The following is a 12,595-nucleotide window of genomic DNA, read 5'->3' on the forward strand; positions in this document are numbered from 1 at the left end:
AGGCATGAAAACCATCTTTTCAATACGACTTGCCATGTTTTACCTCCTTGTGTTATCCATACATTATGCATGCACCCCAGGCCCACACAGTCAAAAATGAGTCACCCTCACTGGACCCCCAGTGGTAAAGCCTCTTCATTGAATTTTAAACCCTAAATCAATATTTTTCACGCAGAAACAACCTGCCAATACACCTGTGAAAAGCCTCTACTTCACAGTCCAGACGGACTGCATTTCTTCAGTCTACACCACTCATTTTTACTACAAAATACACATCATAATAGATTTTTTTTGCTGTAATAGAGGAGTGGTGCTTAACCTGACTTCTTTATGACTTCTGAACTGCAGGGTTAAAAAAGACTCATAAGACATAAGCCATCTTTGTACCCTGATGGTGTACTGCTTTTATAAAAATGTTTAACCTTTCCTAATGGTAGGGTCACTCCAGGAAAAGTCATCAAATTTCATGCTGAAAAAATGAGGGGGTTTTCACTGCTGTTATAACTCAGAAAGGGTCATTATTTTGACCTGAGCGCAAGACAAGGGTTAAAGAGAGTGTCCATCCTCCTATGTTGTATTCATACTGTAAGGCATCAATGGAGGTCAAAAAGCCCTTCGACAAAAGCCTAGCAATCATCGCCATCACGCTTTCTATTCCAGCTGCATCCCGACACATTCGACCGGGATACGGGCACTGCATAAACATGTGGGTCCACCGCTCCGGCCTGGTTCACATGCCGAAGGCGTTCGAAAATTAATCTTTTTTTAAAAATACTTAGCATTGGCAAAACAAAAAAAACAATAAACACATTACTGCATCTTTTCATCTGCAGACCAATTACGGCAGGAAATGAGAAATGATTGGTTTCCGACCGCAGCGGAGTCTCTAATGACGAGCCCAGGCAGGCGTCAGGTGGAGAAAGGGCCCCCTCCACCCTGTTATCACAGGAAGATGAATGGAGCTGGTGTGAGCGAGTGAAACAATAACAGCCGCTCTAACGATAAGACTGCAGCGTGGCGTGACTCAAGTGCCCGCGCCGGACGCCGCCCGCGCGGGAGCATTAATAATTAACTGCCGGGCGGCTCCACTGATTGCGGTGGAGACGGATTCCATCTTGTTTAGCGTAAACTGCCCCCGACGGCAGGAGGCCGCGGCACGGCGAGGGCTACGGCTCCGGCGGGGCCGCGAATCGCCACGCGCGGAGAACGGGGGCGGGCGTGTCCGGAGAGGCCCTGAAACCGAGGCGGGGCGTGTCCGGAGAGGCCCTGAAACCGAGGCGGGGCGTGTCCGGAGAGGCCCTGAAACCGAGGCGGGGCGTGTCCGGAGAGGCCCTGAAACCGAGGCGGGGCGTGTCCGGAGAGGCCCTGACACCGAGGCGGGGCGTGTCCGGAGAGGCCCTGACACCGAGGCGGGGCGTGTCCGGAGAGGCCCTGACACCGAGGCGGGGCGTGTCCGGAGAGGCCCTGAAACCGAGGCGGGGCGTGTCCGGAGAGGCCCTGACACCGAGGCGGGGCGTGTCCGGAGAGGCCCTGACACCGAGGCGGGGCGTGTCCGGAGAGGCCCTGAAACCGAGGCGGGGCGTGTCCGGAGAGGCCCTGACACCGAGGGGGGGCGTGTCCGGAGAGGCCCTGACACCGAGGCGGGGCGTGTCCGGAGAGGCCCTGACACCGAGGCGGCCGCGCGGCCCGGGGGCTTGCCGTGTTCCAATTACCGCCGCAAGTCTCATTATGAAGACGCTCGTCAGCCGGCGCGCTACGCAAAGCGAAGGGCTGAAGTGTTGAAGGAACCTACACAGCACGCTGAGCGGCTCCAACGCGGGGCGGTCGAGCGTGACGTGGTGACATGCGCAGACACGCGCAGACACACGCAGACACGCGCAGACATGGAGATAAACGCTCACGCATCACAATGCTTGTGGGAAGTGTCACAGCAGGCTTGTACAGTAAGTGGGTTTTTGGACACAATGCAGGGGCCTTTTTATGCGGGGCATAAAAAACTGAATACAGAAATTCTGCAAGTAGCCAATTTCTCTGCCAATACGAGTAAATACAGTGTACTTTGCAACGAGCGACTCCAAAAATAGCACAAAACATAACGCTCGTGTTACATTGATTTACTCACATTAAACAAAAAAAATACTAAATCAATCATGACAGAGAATGATGAGGCTGAGAAAACAGCGAGCACCTGCTGTGTGCTCCACAGCACAGCCCTGGTAAGTACCTCAATGCACTGTTTGATCCAGAAGTGGCTGCCCATGGCCTCCCAGTTCTGGGAGCAGCAGATGTACAGCAGCCTCTCGAAGACGCGCCGCTTCATGGAGCTGTCGAACACTTCAAAGAACTTGGCCCGGATGAGCGGCTGGGCGCAGCGCAGCCCAGACAGGAAGGCCGGCTCCAACTTGGAGGTGATGTCACTTCCTGAGAGGCTCTCGTCTCTGGAATGGAAGGGGGCGGAGGCAGAGAGACCAGGGGATCAGCGATTGGGCGAGCCATGCCGAGTGGCGTGCCAATGCCCTTGGCACGAGCGGAAAATAATGACAATTAACGGTAAATAAAATTGGCTGACTGGAACAGTGAAGAGCTTACAGGACAATAATTGGTTAGATCCCCCAAACACCTAACTCAATTATTTCTGCATTATTCTTCTGGAGCCTCTTAAGGCTCTCATTACCCGAGAGTGCAGAGCACTCTGACTTTAACGCTGTGCAAAACCAACATGGGGAGCGCGGGGTCAGGGCCCCGCTGTGCGAGGGGGCGCCGCGGGGCAGCCAGGAGACGCGGCGGGTGAGCGGAGGGGCCGGCGGGGTGGCCGGCGGGGTGGACGCCGAGCCGGCGGGCTCACACCGCGCTGCCCCCGCCCCCCCCGCCCGTCTCCGCCGCGCCTCGGACCTCCCCGGGCCGGAACGAGGCGGCCTCCCGTCGCCGGGGTGACGGATAGCGCACCTGCGCGGGGCCCCGGCCCCGTAACGCGCCCGGTGATTAATTGCCGTAATTACCTGTAGACGTAGTTAACGAGGTCTAAGAACTGGCCGTTTAATTCAAGGTCATCTGGAAAGCGTTTCTCAATGTAGGTCATCATTTTCACCAGCAGAATGGACTTCTCCCTGAGATTGGGCATCTGTGGAGAGAGAGAGAGAGGGAGAGACGGCGCACACGCGCGCTGATTGATTCAGTCCATTTATCTTTAATGTGGCGAGGGGCCCCGCAGCCCCACCCAGCCGCAGACGTCTCCTCTCCCCGCCTCCCCACTTCAGAGAGACGCCCCGTCTCCCAGGGTCGGGGAGCAGGCACACCTGGGTCCGTGCTCACCTCCGCTGCGCCGGAGCAGTCGGCAGCCTAGTTTAAGCACGAAACCAGCGCGCTGCAGCTGGACCCTCCCCTGCGGAGCTACAAACCGACTCACACACTCTGCAGCTAGCGCAGGTGGACCCTGACTCAGAAGAGCTGCTGGTTCTTACAGGCATCACAGGCTGATCAAACAAAAAGCCCTTCCCTCTGACGACGTTTGCCAATTGATTTTGAACTTGCAGCTCGCAGTTATTCAGCACAGGGCCGTTTAACACGTCTTTGTTCTCACGCACGGAGAGACAAGGCCAGCAGCTGCGCACAGACTGAAGGAAAGGTAATGACTGCCGCTCTCTTCATTTTTGCCGTTTCTTTTCCACCATTGTTTCTGCACGTGATATTGCACGTTGCTGTAAGGTAGTGATTTTCCCTGTTAGCTCTCCCATTCATGAACAGAAGATGCTGGTACCACAAGCTAAAGTGATTGCAATGTGTGTTCATAAGCCCCTGCCAATAACTCAAACGCTCGTTTCAAATCAATGTCAGCCGCTTAGAAAGAGGAGATGCAATGCCATCCTGACTAACCGTTGTTTAGATGAATAACCATCCTGACCAACCACTGTTCACTACGATTCAAAAAGTATTAGAACACAAATGCTGCAAAACATCTCGTAACCTAGGATAACCTTCAAACGATTAGCATCCTGAGCATAACTCTGAAACGCTCTTCTTCCCCGAGCTCGCGTTAAAGTTCCCTTGGAATTGAACTCCTGACTCTGCCTGATGATTTCTCTGCCACCGTCCCCACACAGCCTGATCCCGGTCACCCTGTCAACCCCTCAGTGCAAGGCTTCTGGGTTTTGGGTTTTCTTCCTTGACACACACTATACAGCTTTCATTTCTAATAATACAACCAGGTAATGTACAGATATGAGCAGGTCCGTTCTTAGACTGAGGCTGTAGAATGTAGTGGAACAGAGGAGATAAACTGCACTGCGTGGGTTTCATCGAGGCCTGAGAGAGGAGTGTGTCATTTTGTCCCATGTGAGCTTAAATGTTTGTCTAAATGGTCAAAATGAGTCCTCTGTATAACTATCTATACAAGAAAAAGGAAAACAGCCTGAAGGTCAGTAAATAAATTCTGCCAAAACAAAAACTTTTTTGTTACTACATGCTTGCTTTCTGCCAGCACTGTTGTACTGACCTTATTTTTTTTTCAGTTTGTCTTTCGCAAAGCTTTCTTCAAAATGGGGTAAACAAACATGACTTCTGAGGCAAATCTGAAGACAGCATTAACTGTAGAGTGTTCCCTGTGAAATGTAAAAGTGCAGTACTTCCAAAGGAGTTTAAATCGAGTATTACACGTTTGAAGGAAAATGCACCTGAGGCTTGTTCTAATACCTTTACAGGAGGACTTACAGCAGAATGGCGTAAGTAATTAAATGTTAATGTGAGTCACTGGAATGCAGCCTTAAAAAGTGAACCCTTGCTGTGGTGATAAAAGCACCCTGGTGAAGGTGAGAAATTTCACCTGGTTGGCAGCCATGGGGGAGTTGTTCTTCACCCACTCCTCGACTATCTTGACCACGGCTCGCAGGATCTTGGGGTCGGGCGACTTTTCGATGAGCGAGGTGAGGATGCTCTGAATGAAGCTCTTCCTCATCTCCATGTTCATGACGGACAGACGGGTCTTCACCAGGTCCAGGCTCAGCATCACCAGCTCGCTGGTCACTGAAAAGGAAATAAAGTCCAATTTCAACCACCGCAGACCCCACTCGCCCAAAAAGGACCGATGCACAGGGGCACTGCAGACAACTGCAACATAGCTTTTCCAGATAATCCTGCCTTCGAGGACTACGCAATTTCAAAGAAAATCGGAGCAAACTTCCAGAGACCTCAGATAGCATTTCATGGCCGATTTGATGAAAGCAAGTTTTAAGGCCAAGATTGACACCAGCTGTTTTCAAAGTGAAATATTTCGTAACATTGGTCAAACATTGGGTGCCCTTCGATGTTGAACGTTGTAACTTCTCAAGCTTGCCTTGAGGGCAAGAGTCAGCCGGACAGTCAGCCTGTCATTAATTCAGTGTGAAAGCGAGTGTGGGACCTACTCGCTCAGATACTAAATGACAGCCATTGCAAGGAGTTTGGTTCGCTGATACCATCTCAGAATCATTGTGAGTCAGGACAGTGTGTGCTTTGGCTTCAATACATTTGCAAGAACAGCCACTACTTTCCTTCTCCAATTCAATAACTGCTGCTTAATTACACCCAGCCCAGAGATGCCAGTCTGCCCTCTGCTAAATGTTACTCTGTCTTCCTGCAGCACCCAGTGGTCAAATGTTGCCACCGCAAGTCAAAACCTCAGCGCATGTTTACAACTGTCATTTTGTTTCTGGTTCAAGGTGAAAAGCTTTTTTTCCTCCAGCTAAGAGACACTCGACAATAAAGGCATGAAATCAAGTCGGGGAAACATTCCCTGTGAAACTGCATATCTCCCCAGCACATCTCCCTCGCCCCGATGCTATTGTGAGCCTCTGTAAGGTGGCTTTTGTGCGGGCCGGGCAACAATGCGATGGCAGATACGCGAGCTCTGCGGAGGGGCTGGGAACACATCCGCAGGGGCCGCAATCTCACGCAGACAAGCAAACAGCACTAAGGTCACCGCGCTGAAATGTCACCCCGTCTCTGTAAAGTCACACTGAGAGCCATTGTGCACAATCAGCGGTGCGCGCGCACTGATGGTCCACAGAGCCAGCAGCAGGGGAAACCGCCCCCTTAGGACAATGTGAGGACTTACACTCCGCTCCTGAAAATGATATGCCAGGGTGTGCGGGACTGGGTGTGCGGTACGGGCGTTTTGCCAGGGTGTGCGGGACTGGGTGTGCGGTACGGGCGTTTTGCCAGGGTGTGCGGGACTGGGTGTGCGGTACGGGCGTTTTGCCAGGCGTGTGGGACTGGGTGTGCGGTACGGGCATTTTTCCAGGTGTGTGGGACTGGGTGTGCGGTACGGGCGTTTTGCCAGGCGTGTGGGACTGGGTGTGCGGTACGGGCATTTTTCCAGGCGTGTGGGACTGGGTGTGCGGTACGGGCATTTTTCCAGGTGTGTGGGATTGGGTGTGCGGTACGGGCGTTTTGCCAGGCGTGTGGGACTGGGTGTGCGGTACGGGCATTTTTCCAGGTGTGTGGGACTGGGTGTGCGGTACGGGCGTTTTGCCAGGCGTGTGGGACTGGGTGTGCGGTACGGGCGTTTTTCCAGGCGTGTGCGACTGGGTGTGCGGTACGGGCGTTTTGCCAGGCGTGTGCGACTGGGTGTGCGGTACGGGCGTTTTGCCAGGCGTGTGCGACTGGGTGTGCGGTACGGGCATTTTTCCAGGTGTGTGGGATTGGGTGTGCGGTACGGGCGTTTTGCCAGGCGTGTGGGACTGGGTGTGCGGTACGGACATTTTTCCAGGTGTGTGGGACTGGGTGTGCGGTACGGGCGTTTTGCCAGGCGTGTGGGACTGGGTGTGCGGTACGGGCGTTTTTCCAGGCGTGTGCGACTGGGTGTGCGGTACGGGCGTTTTGCCAGGCATGTGCAACTGGGTGTGCGGTACGGGCGTTTTGCCAGGTGTGTGTGACTGGGTGTGCGGTAGGGGCGTTTTGCCAGGCGTGTGTGACTGGGTGTGCGGTACGGGCGTTTTGCCAGGCGTGTGTGACTGGGTGTGCGGTACGGGTGTTTTGCCAGGCGTGTGTGACTGGGTGTGCGGTAGGGGCGTTTTGCCAGGCGTGTGTGACTGGGTGTGCGGTAGGGGCGTTTTGCCAGGCGTGTGCGGCTGGGTGTGCGGTACGGGCGTTCTGTCGGGCGGCTGGCGTTTGGCCGCGGGGGCTACCTGTGCTCGTCTCCGTGGCCCCTGGGGTGGCCTGTGGGCTCAGGTGCTCCCTCACCATCTTCTGCAGAGAGCGCATGAAGACGGAGATGAGCCGGTCGATGTAGCTGGAGTTGTAGCTGCAGGCAGACTTCAGGATCATCAGCGTCCCTGAGGGAAGGGTCACCATAATCAGGCCAGGCACAGACACTCACCGAAATCAAGGCCAGGCAGTTACACGCACGCTAATAAATATGAAAGCTGACCACTTGAGCGAGGCTGAAACAAAAGAACTCTGAGTCACTGAGAACAGAGACACAGAACGCAGACTCTCTCAATCCGGCCCGAGGCACGAATGTAGTTTATTTTAAAAAGCATAAAGTCACCCCCTGGAAAGATGTCCACATGAGCGGTGTGCAACCCCACGCTGCCAGACTGCTCAACTCAGCCGAGAGGGAAAGAGAGCAAAATGGGAGACATGCCTCTGCTGATGGGCGAACATATTAACAAAAGGGGCTCAGCTGACATTAACTCTGGGCCAGAGTGTCCAGCATAAAGATCAACCCTGCGCCCGAGGAGACCGTCTTGGTCTTCGGTTCAAGATGGCTTATGACAGCGTGTTTAGAAAGGCTTAGTCTTGGTCCATTTGTGCAATAAATAAATAAATAAATAAATCATAAATAATGTCTGTCTTTAACTGTGCAGTCACACAGCTGAGATCAGTCTTGAACTGGCCACAACCTTAGATTTGGGATTGGGGGTCTGGTCAATCTATCCACCATCATGTTCTGTCCTTGACTTTAAGCAACACGTCTACACAACCATTTCAGTGGAAAAACAGAAATATTTTTATCGCTTTTTTCCTCTCGTCAGTGACAGCTGAACTCATGTTGATGTGTATCAAAACAGTGTAACACTCGGTTAAATTACACAGATTTAAGGATGATGCATTAAAGTGGCAGGACTGCACTCCCCCTCTGACTACGCTGATCATTTCAGTTTGGTTGCAGGCACAGTGGTCTCTAGACAGTCATTACAACGCACTGTCAAACAGTTTAATCCACCTCCTAAAAAATACGAGCTATGCCACCGCAGACACATTTTCAAGGTTCAGTTCTCATCAAATAAAAGGACAAATAAAATCTGAACAGTGAGGGGGCTGTCCTGCTTCATGAATACAAAGCGATTTCAACACCGTGCTGTCAGAAGAAAAACACACTTGAGTGAATCATGTTTTGGGGTTCCTTACCAAACAGCTGCGTTGGGTTGGCGCTGGTGGCTTTCTCGTAGTTTGTGAGGCCCTCGTAAATGACCTTCCCCACGGCTGCGTAGAGACACTCCAGCTCCTCGTACTTGGAGGCCACTGTGGAGGAGCCTGTGAGGAAGTAGCAGAGCACTGGCTCCAGTCACACGCTTAGACTCTACATCCAAACACCACAACCGCCAGACGCGGGTTTACAGGCTCAAGAACCACCACAACCTCCCCTAACGGAAGCCAAACCGGGTACCACACCTATAACTGCAAAAGCAACTTGCAGTTAAAACCCCCAGTTGACCAAAATGTACCGTGCCAGGCATGACAGAATTAGATACGTGTAATAAAGGATGGGACCTCTGTGAGGCCAGCAGGGTGGGGTGAAGTTTAGGGAACACAGCCTTAATGACCGTGGGTTCCAAGCCCAGGATAAGTGCACGGCTTGACCTCAATTCCTCACCAGACTGACCTCCATTTGCTCAAGGCGGCAGATAATGGATTACAGATTGTGTCGAGCCGTCAGCGGGGTCGGCCGTCCCCGGATAACGGCGGCGGGCGCTAAAAATAGCCGCCCGTATCCCGGGGAGACGGGAGGGAGACGGGGGCGGGGACTCACTGGGCTCGGTGGGGAAGATGCTCATGAGGCGGGACAGCAGGGTGTGGACCGCCCGCAGCACTTTGGTGTTGCCGCAGGTCATGCAGGCGGCGATGCCGCGCTGCAGCGGCTTGAAGTGGGCCAGGATGGCGGGGGACTGCAGCACCGTCAGCAGGAAGCTGAGGATCTCCAGCCCCGTGCAGATGTTGGAGAAGTTGGCCTGGGTGGGCTGCTCCTGGGAAGGGGAGGGATAAAGCCAAAGGTCAGGACTGGCTCAACCACACACCCTGACTAACCACACACCCTGGCTCTCAAACAGGCTCCTCCCTGTGCTTGAGAATCTATTCCTTTGTCATTCCATTTCATTAATAAGCCATTCATTAAATTATTCATGAGCATCAAAAACTTGAATGTCTTTGATGTGTATGAAAGAAAGTATATGAAATAATACAGGCACAGAAGAACAAATGAGGTGAAAGAACTAAAGAACAAAAAGACCTGAGTAGACAGTGCCTGGGATTGGCGAGTGAAGTTGGCTCCACCCCTGAGACGCGAAGACAATCAAGTAAAAAGGCCTTCTCCGTTCAGCCGGGCAGTTTCGCTGGATATTCAAGCCCATTACTGCAGCCTGTCCCTAAGTCGCTAACTAGCAAGCACAATGGAATGATGAAAAGCAATCAGATTTTGGAGTGTTGTTCATTAGGGTTAATAAGGCTGGCGAGCGGGGCGAGCGCGCTCCCCCCCACGGGAGGAGGGGGGGGGGGGGGGGGCGGATACAAAGCCGCTCGTTTGGTGAGGCGAGGAGGGGCTGGCGCACAACGATCCGCACACAGGAAAACAAAAAAGCCTCAGTCAACTGGCAGCGAGCAGCGATAACCCTGCCTGGCTCCATCTTAGAACAACGCTGATATGAAAGCAAGGGGGGGAAAAGTCACAAAAATAAATAAATAACACTGATCTGTCTGGATTGTATTTCTGAAATAGATACTTGCCTGGACAAACGCCACGTTCATTCTTTACTGCCCTAGAATCATGAGGTCTTAAAAAGACAAATTTAAAAAAATATATATATAAAATAAAAAAACACAATGCTCCTGAAAAAAATTCCAACATTTTTATACCAAATTTCCCTCTCATTACGCAGGTTTCAGGTAATGATTTCATGTTTTGTTTGTGCCGTTCTTTCGAGTTTTGTGTCAAGATTAGGCTTCTGCAATCGACACGAAACTACAGAGAGAGCTGGCAGGCACTCACTGACTTGCACACGACTGTCAAAACACTGGGGAGCACAGACTAACTGTTGTGCAAAGTCTGGCTGTTTACAATCTATCCTGGAACAGTCTTCTGTCCTCTATCATTCTTTACAAGTGTTAAAATGGCCCACTGGAGTGCCATATTTACATTATTGGCAAGCCACCGCCTAGTAAATTATCCTAGCCAGCCAATTCTAAAAGAGCAGGGTGTGAATGCGTTTCCTGCTGCTTATTTATTCCTTTGAAATGTGCTTTTCGTATTCTGCAGCGCATCACTTTCTCACACATGGATAATTACTGCGGAAAAACTATATATACTTCTGATTACATGCCACGAAACCATTCTCCTTTGCGATAGCAGCTTCACAGGGCCCTGGTTAAGAGAATGCTTTATGCATTCTGCTTTGACAACAGACGTTTTTTTTTAATTAAAAATTTGTGTTTGAGTGTCAGTGGAGAATCTGAATGGCAGAAATGAAAGAGGCCGTCTGATTAACATTCCAGGCACAGAAGGGTTAAGCAACTGAACGGCCATCGGAAGGCACTCCTGATCCGCCACGCCGGTGTGACAGCGCCCCGCCTTCCGCATTAAGCAAGTTTACTGCACCGCAGGCCGTGCGCTGAGTAAAAGCAGCCCTCGCAGTTCTCCCCGTCTCAGCTTTAAGACAAATTAAGCTATCGATTTCCCTCCTTGTACATGTATTGATTTGGTTTTGTTGTCTAAAATGGGACCCAGCCACCCTGAGAGCCATTCACCCATCCCCTATACGTAATGTGGGTTCTGAGCGGTGAAGTTCTCCCTCCCTCGCCCTCTCTCTCTCTCGCCCTCTCTCTCTCTCTCCCTCTCCCTCTCTCTCTCTCTCTCCCTCTCCCTCTCTCGCCCTCCCTCCCTCTCTCAGACGCAGACACCTGTAAGGCTTCAGAGTGCTCGGAATCTGAAGGCGCGCTGCACAGGCGAAACGCGCCGCTCCAACGCAGCGCAGCGGGACAGGACACCCGCGCGACCGGGCCGAATTACACGGGCTCTTTCGTAAACAAATAAAGTCACGGAGCGTTGGAGCCGCCGGGCTGATGGGGCTCCCCGTAAAGCCGGCCTGTCATTATTTCAGCAGGTAATTTACGTCCGGGGCCCAGGCAGAGAGGAGATAAAGGTACTCTCCGCGAGAGCGCTCCCTTAAATTGCCATTATGTTATTCCGACATAAATGAGGAGCCAAATTTTCCTCGTGCGCTAATTGCTGTGAAGCAGCCAGTGAGAGCTCAGCTGTGTGGCGGGGGAGCGCTGTGAGCGCGGGCTCCTGACAGCAGGACGGCGCGGGACGCGCGCCGCTGCGTTTATAGCAAACTGCCCCACTGCGTCTGTTTCCCCGCCCGGACTCAGCTGGATTCTTACTTCACTTTCATTGTATTCCGCAAATATTGTTCTTCCACAGACTTTCACGTGGAATCGGGCCGCCGTGCGCTAAAACGCGCGTGAATGAGAGAGCGGGTGCACACGCGCGTGAATGAGAGAGCGGGCGCACACGCGCGTGAATGAGAGAGCGGGCGCACACGCGCGTGAATGAGAGAGCGGGGGCGCACACGCGCGTGAATGAGAGAGCGGGTGCACACGCGCGTGAATGAGAGAGCGGGCGCACACGCGCGTGAATGAGAGAGCGGGTGCGCACACGCGCGTGAATGAGAGAGCGGGTGCACACGCGCGTGAATGAGAGAGCGGGTGCACACGCGCGTGAATGAGAGAGCGGGTGCACACGCGCGTGAGTGAGAGAGCGGGTGCACACGCGCGTGAATGAGAGAGCGGGCGCACACGCGCGTGAATGAGAGAGCGGGTGCGCACACGCGCGTGAATGAGAGAGCGGGCGCACACGCGCGTGAATGAGAGAGCGGGTGCGCACACGCGCGTGAATGAGAGAGCGGGTGCGCACACGCGCGTGAATGAGAGAGCGGGCGCACACGCGCGTGAATGAGAGAGCGGGCGCACACGCGCGTGCGCGGGCACGTGGGGTCGCTGCGGAAACGAGCGTGCATGCGTGTGAGCTAGCAGTGGGGCCTCCATTTTCTCGTTGGAAGAAAACTACACACAGCAACAAGCAAGCCCGGCATTCATATTACACATTCCCTGCATGAATGTAAACTGCAGCGAATAATGTGAGGATTGCTGCACAACAGCGGTCAGATGTGAGGCTGGTCAGACCTGCTAAATGCTTGGGCATTACAGTTCCGGTGTGTCAATGTGATTACGTTAGCAGACTGCTAAAACTGTCTGCCGAAGGAGCACGGCACAAAACCTTCTGCCCGCTGTACGGAATGACTCTCCACAGCAAGAAAGCATTCGCCTTTGACTCTGCATGCGCACG

At 53.0% G+C, this 12,595-nt stretch overlaps 1 protein-coding gene across 7 annotated transcripts in view; it reads right to left on the reverse strand.

Annotated features, from left to right (window-relative positions):
- The window catches only part of trrap (transformation/transcription domain-associated protein), a 100,269-nt gene that overhangs the window by 49,299 nt on the left and 38,375 nt on the right, over positions 1-12,595 (reverse strand). For all 7 annotated transcript variants that reach the window (XM_035404681.1, XM_035404682.1, XM_035404675.1 and 4 more), the window contains 6 exons: positions 9,008-9,221; positions 8,386-8,511; positions 7,161-7,307; positions 4,820-5,019; positions 3,000-3,121; positions 2,225-2,438 (listed from right to left, as the gene is read on the reverse strand). In XM_035404681.1, coding sequence (XP_035260572.1) covers positions 2,225-2,438; positions 3,000-3,121; positions 4,820-5,019; positions 7,161-7,307; positions 8,386-8,511; positions 9,008-9,221 — 1,023 coding nt within the window. The remainder of the gene's footprint in view (positions 1-2,224; positions 2,439-2,999; positions 3,122-4,819; positions 5,020-7,160; positions 7,308-8,385; positions 8,512-9,007; positions 9,222-12,595) is intronic.

The sequence above is a fragment of the Anguilla anguilla genome, chromosome 2 (genome assembly GCF_013347855.1).
Source record: "Anguilla anguilla isolate fAngAng1 chromosome 2, fAngAng1.pri, whole genome shotgun sequence".
NCBI lineage: Eukaryota > Metazoa > Chordata > Actinopteri > Anguilliformes > Anguillidae > Anguilla > Anguilla anguilla.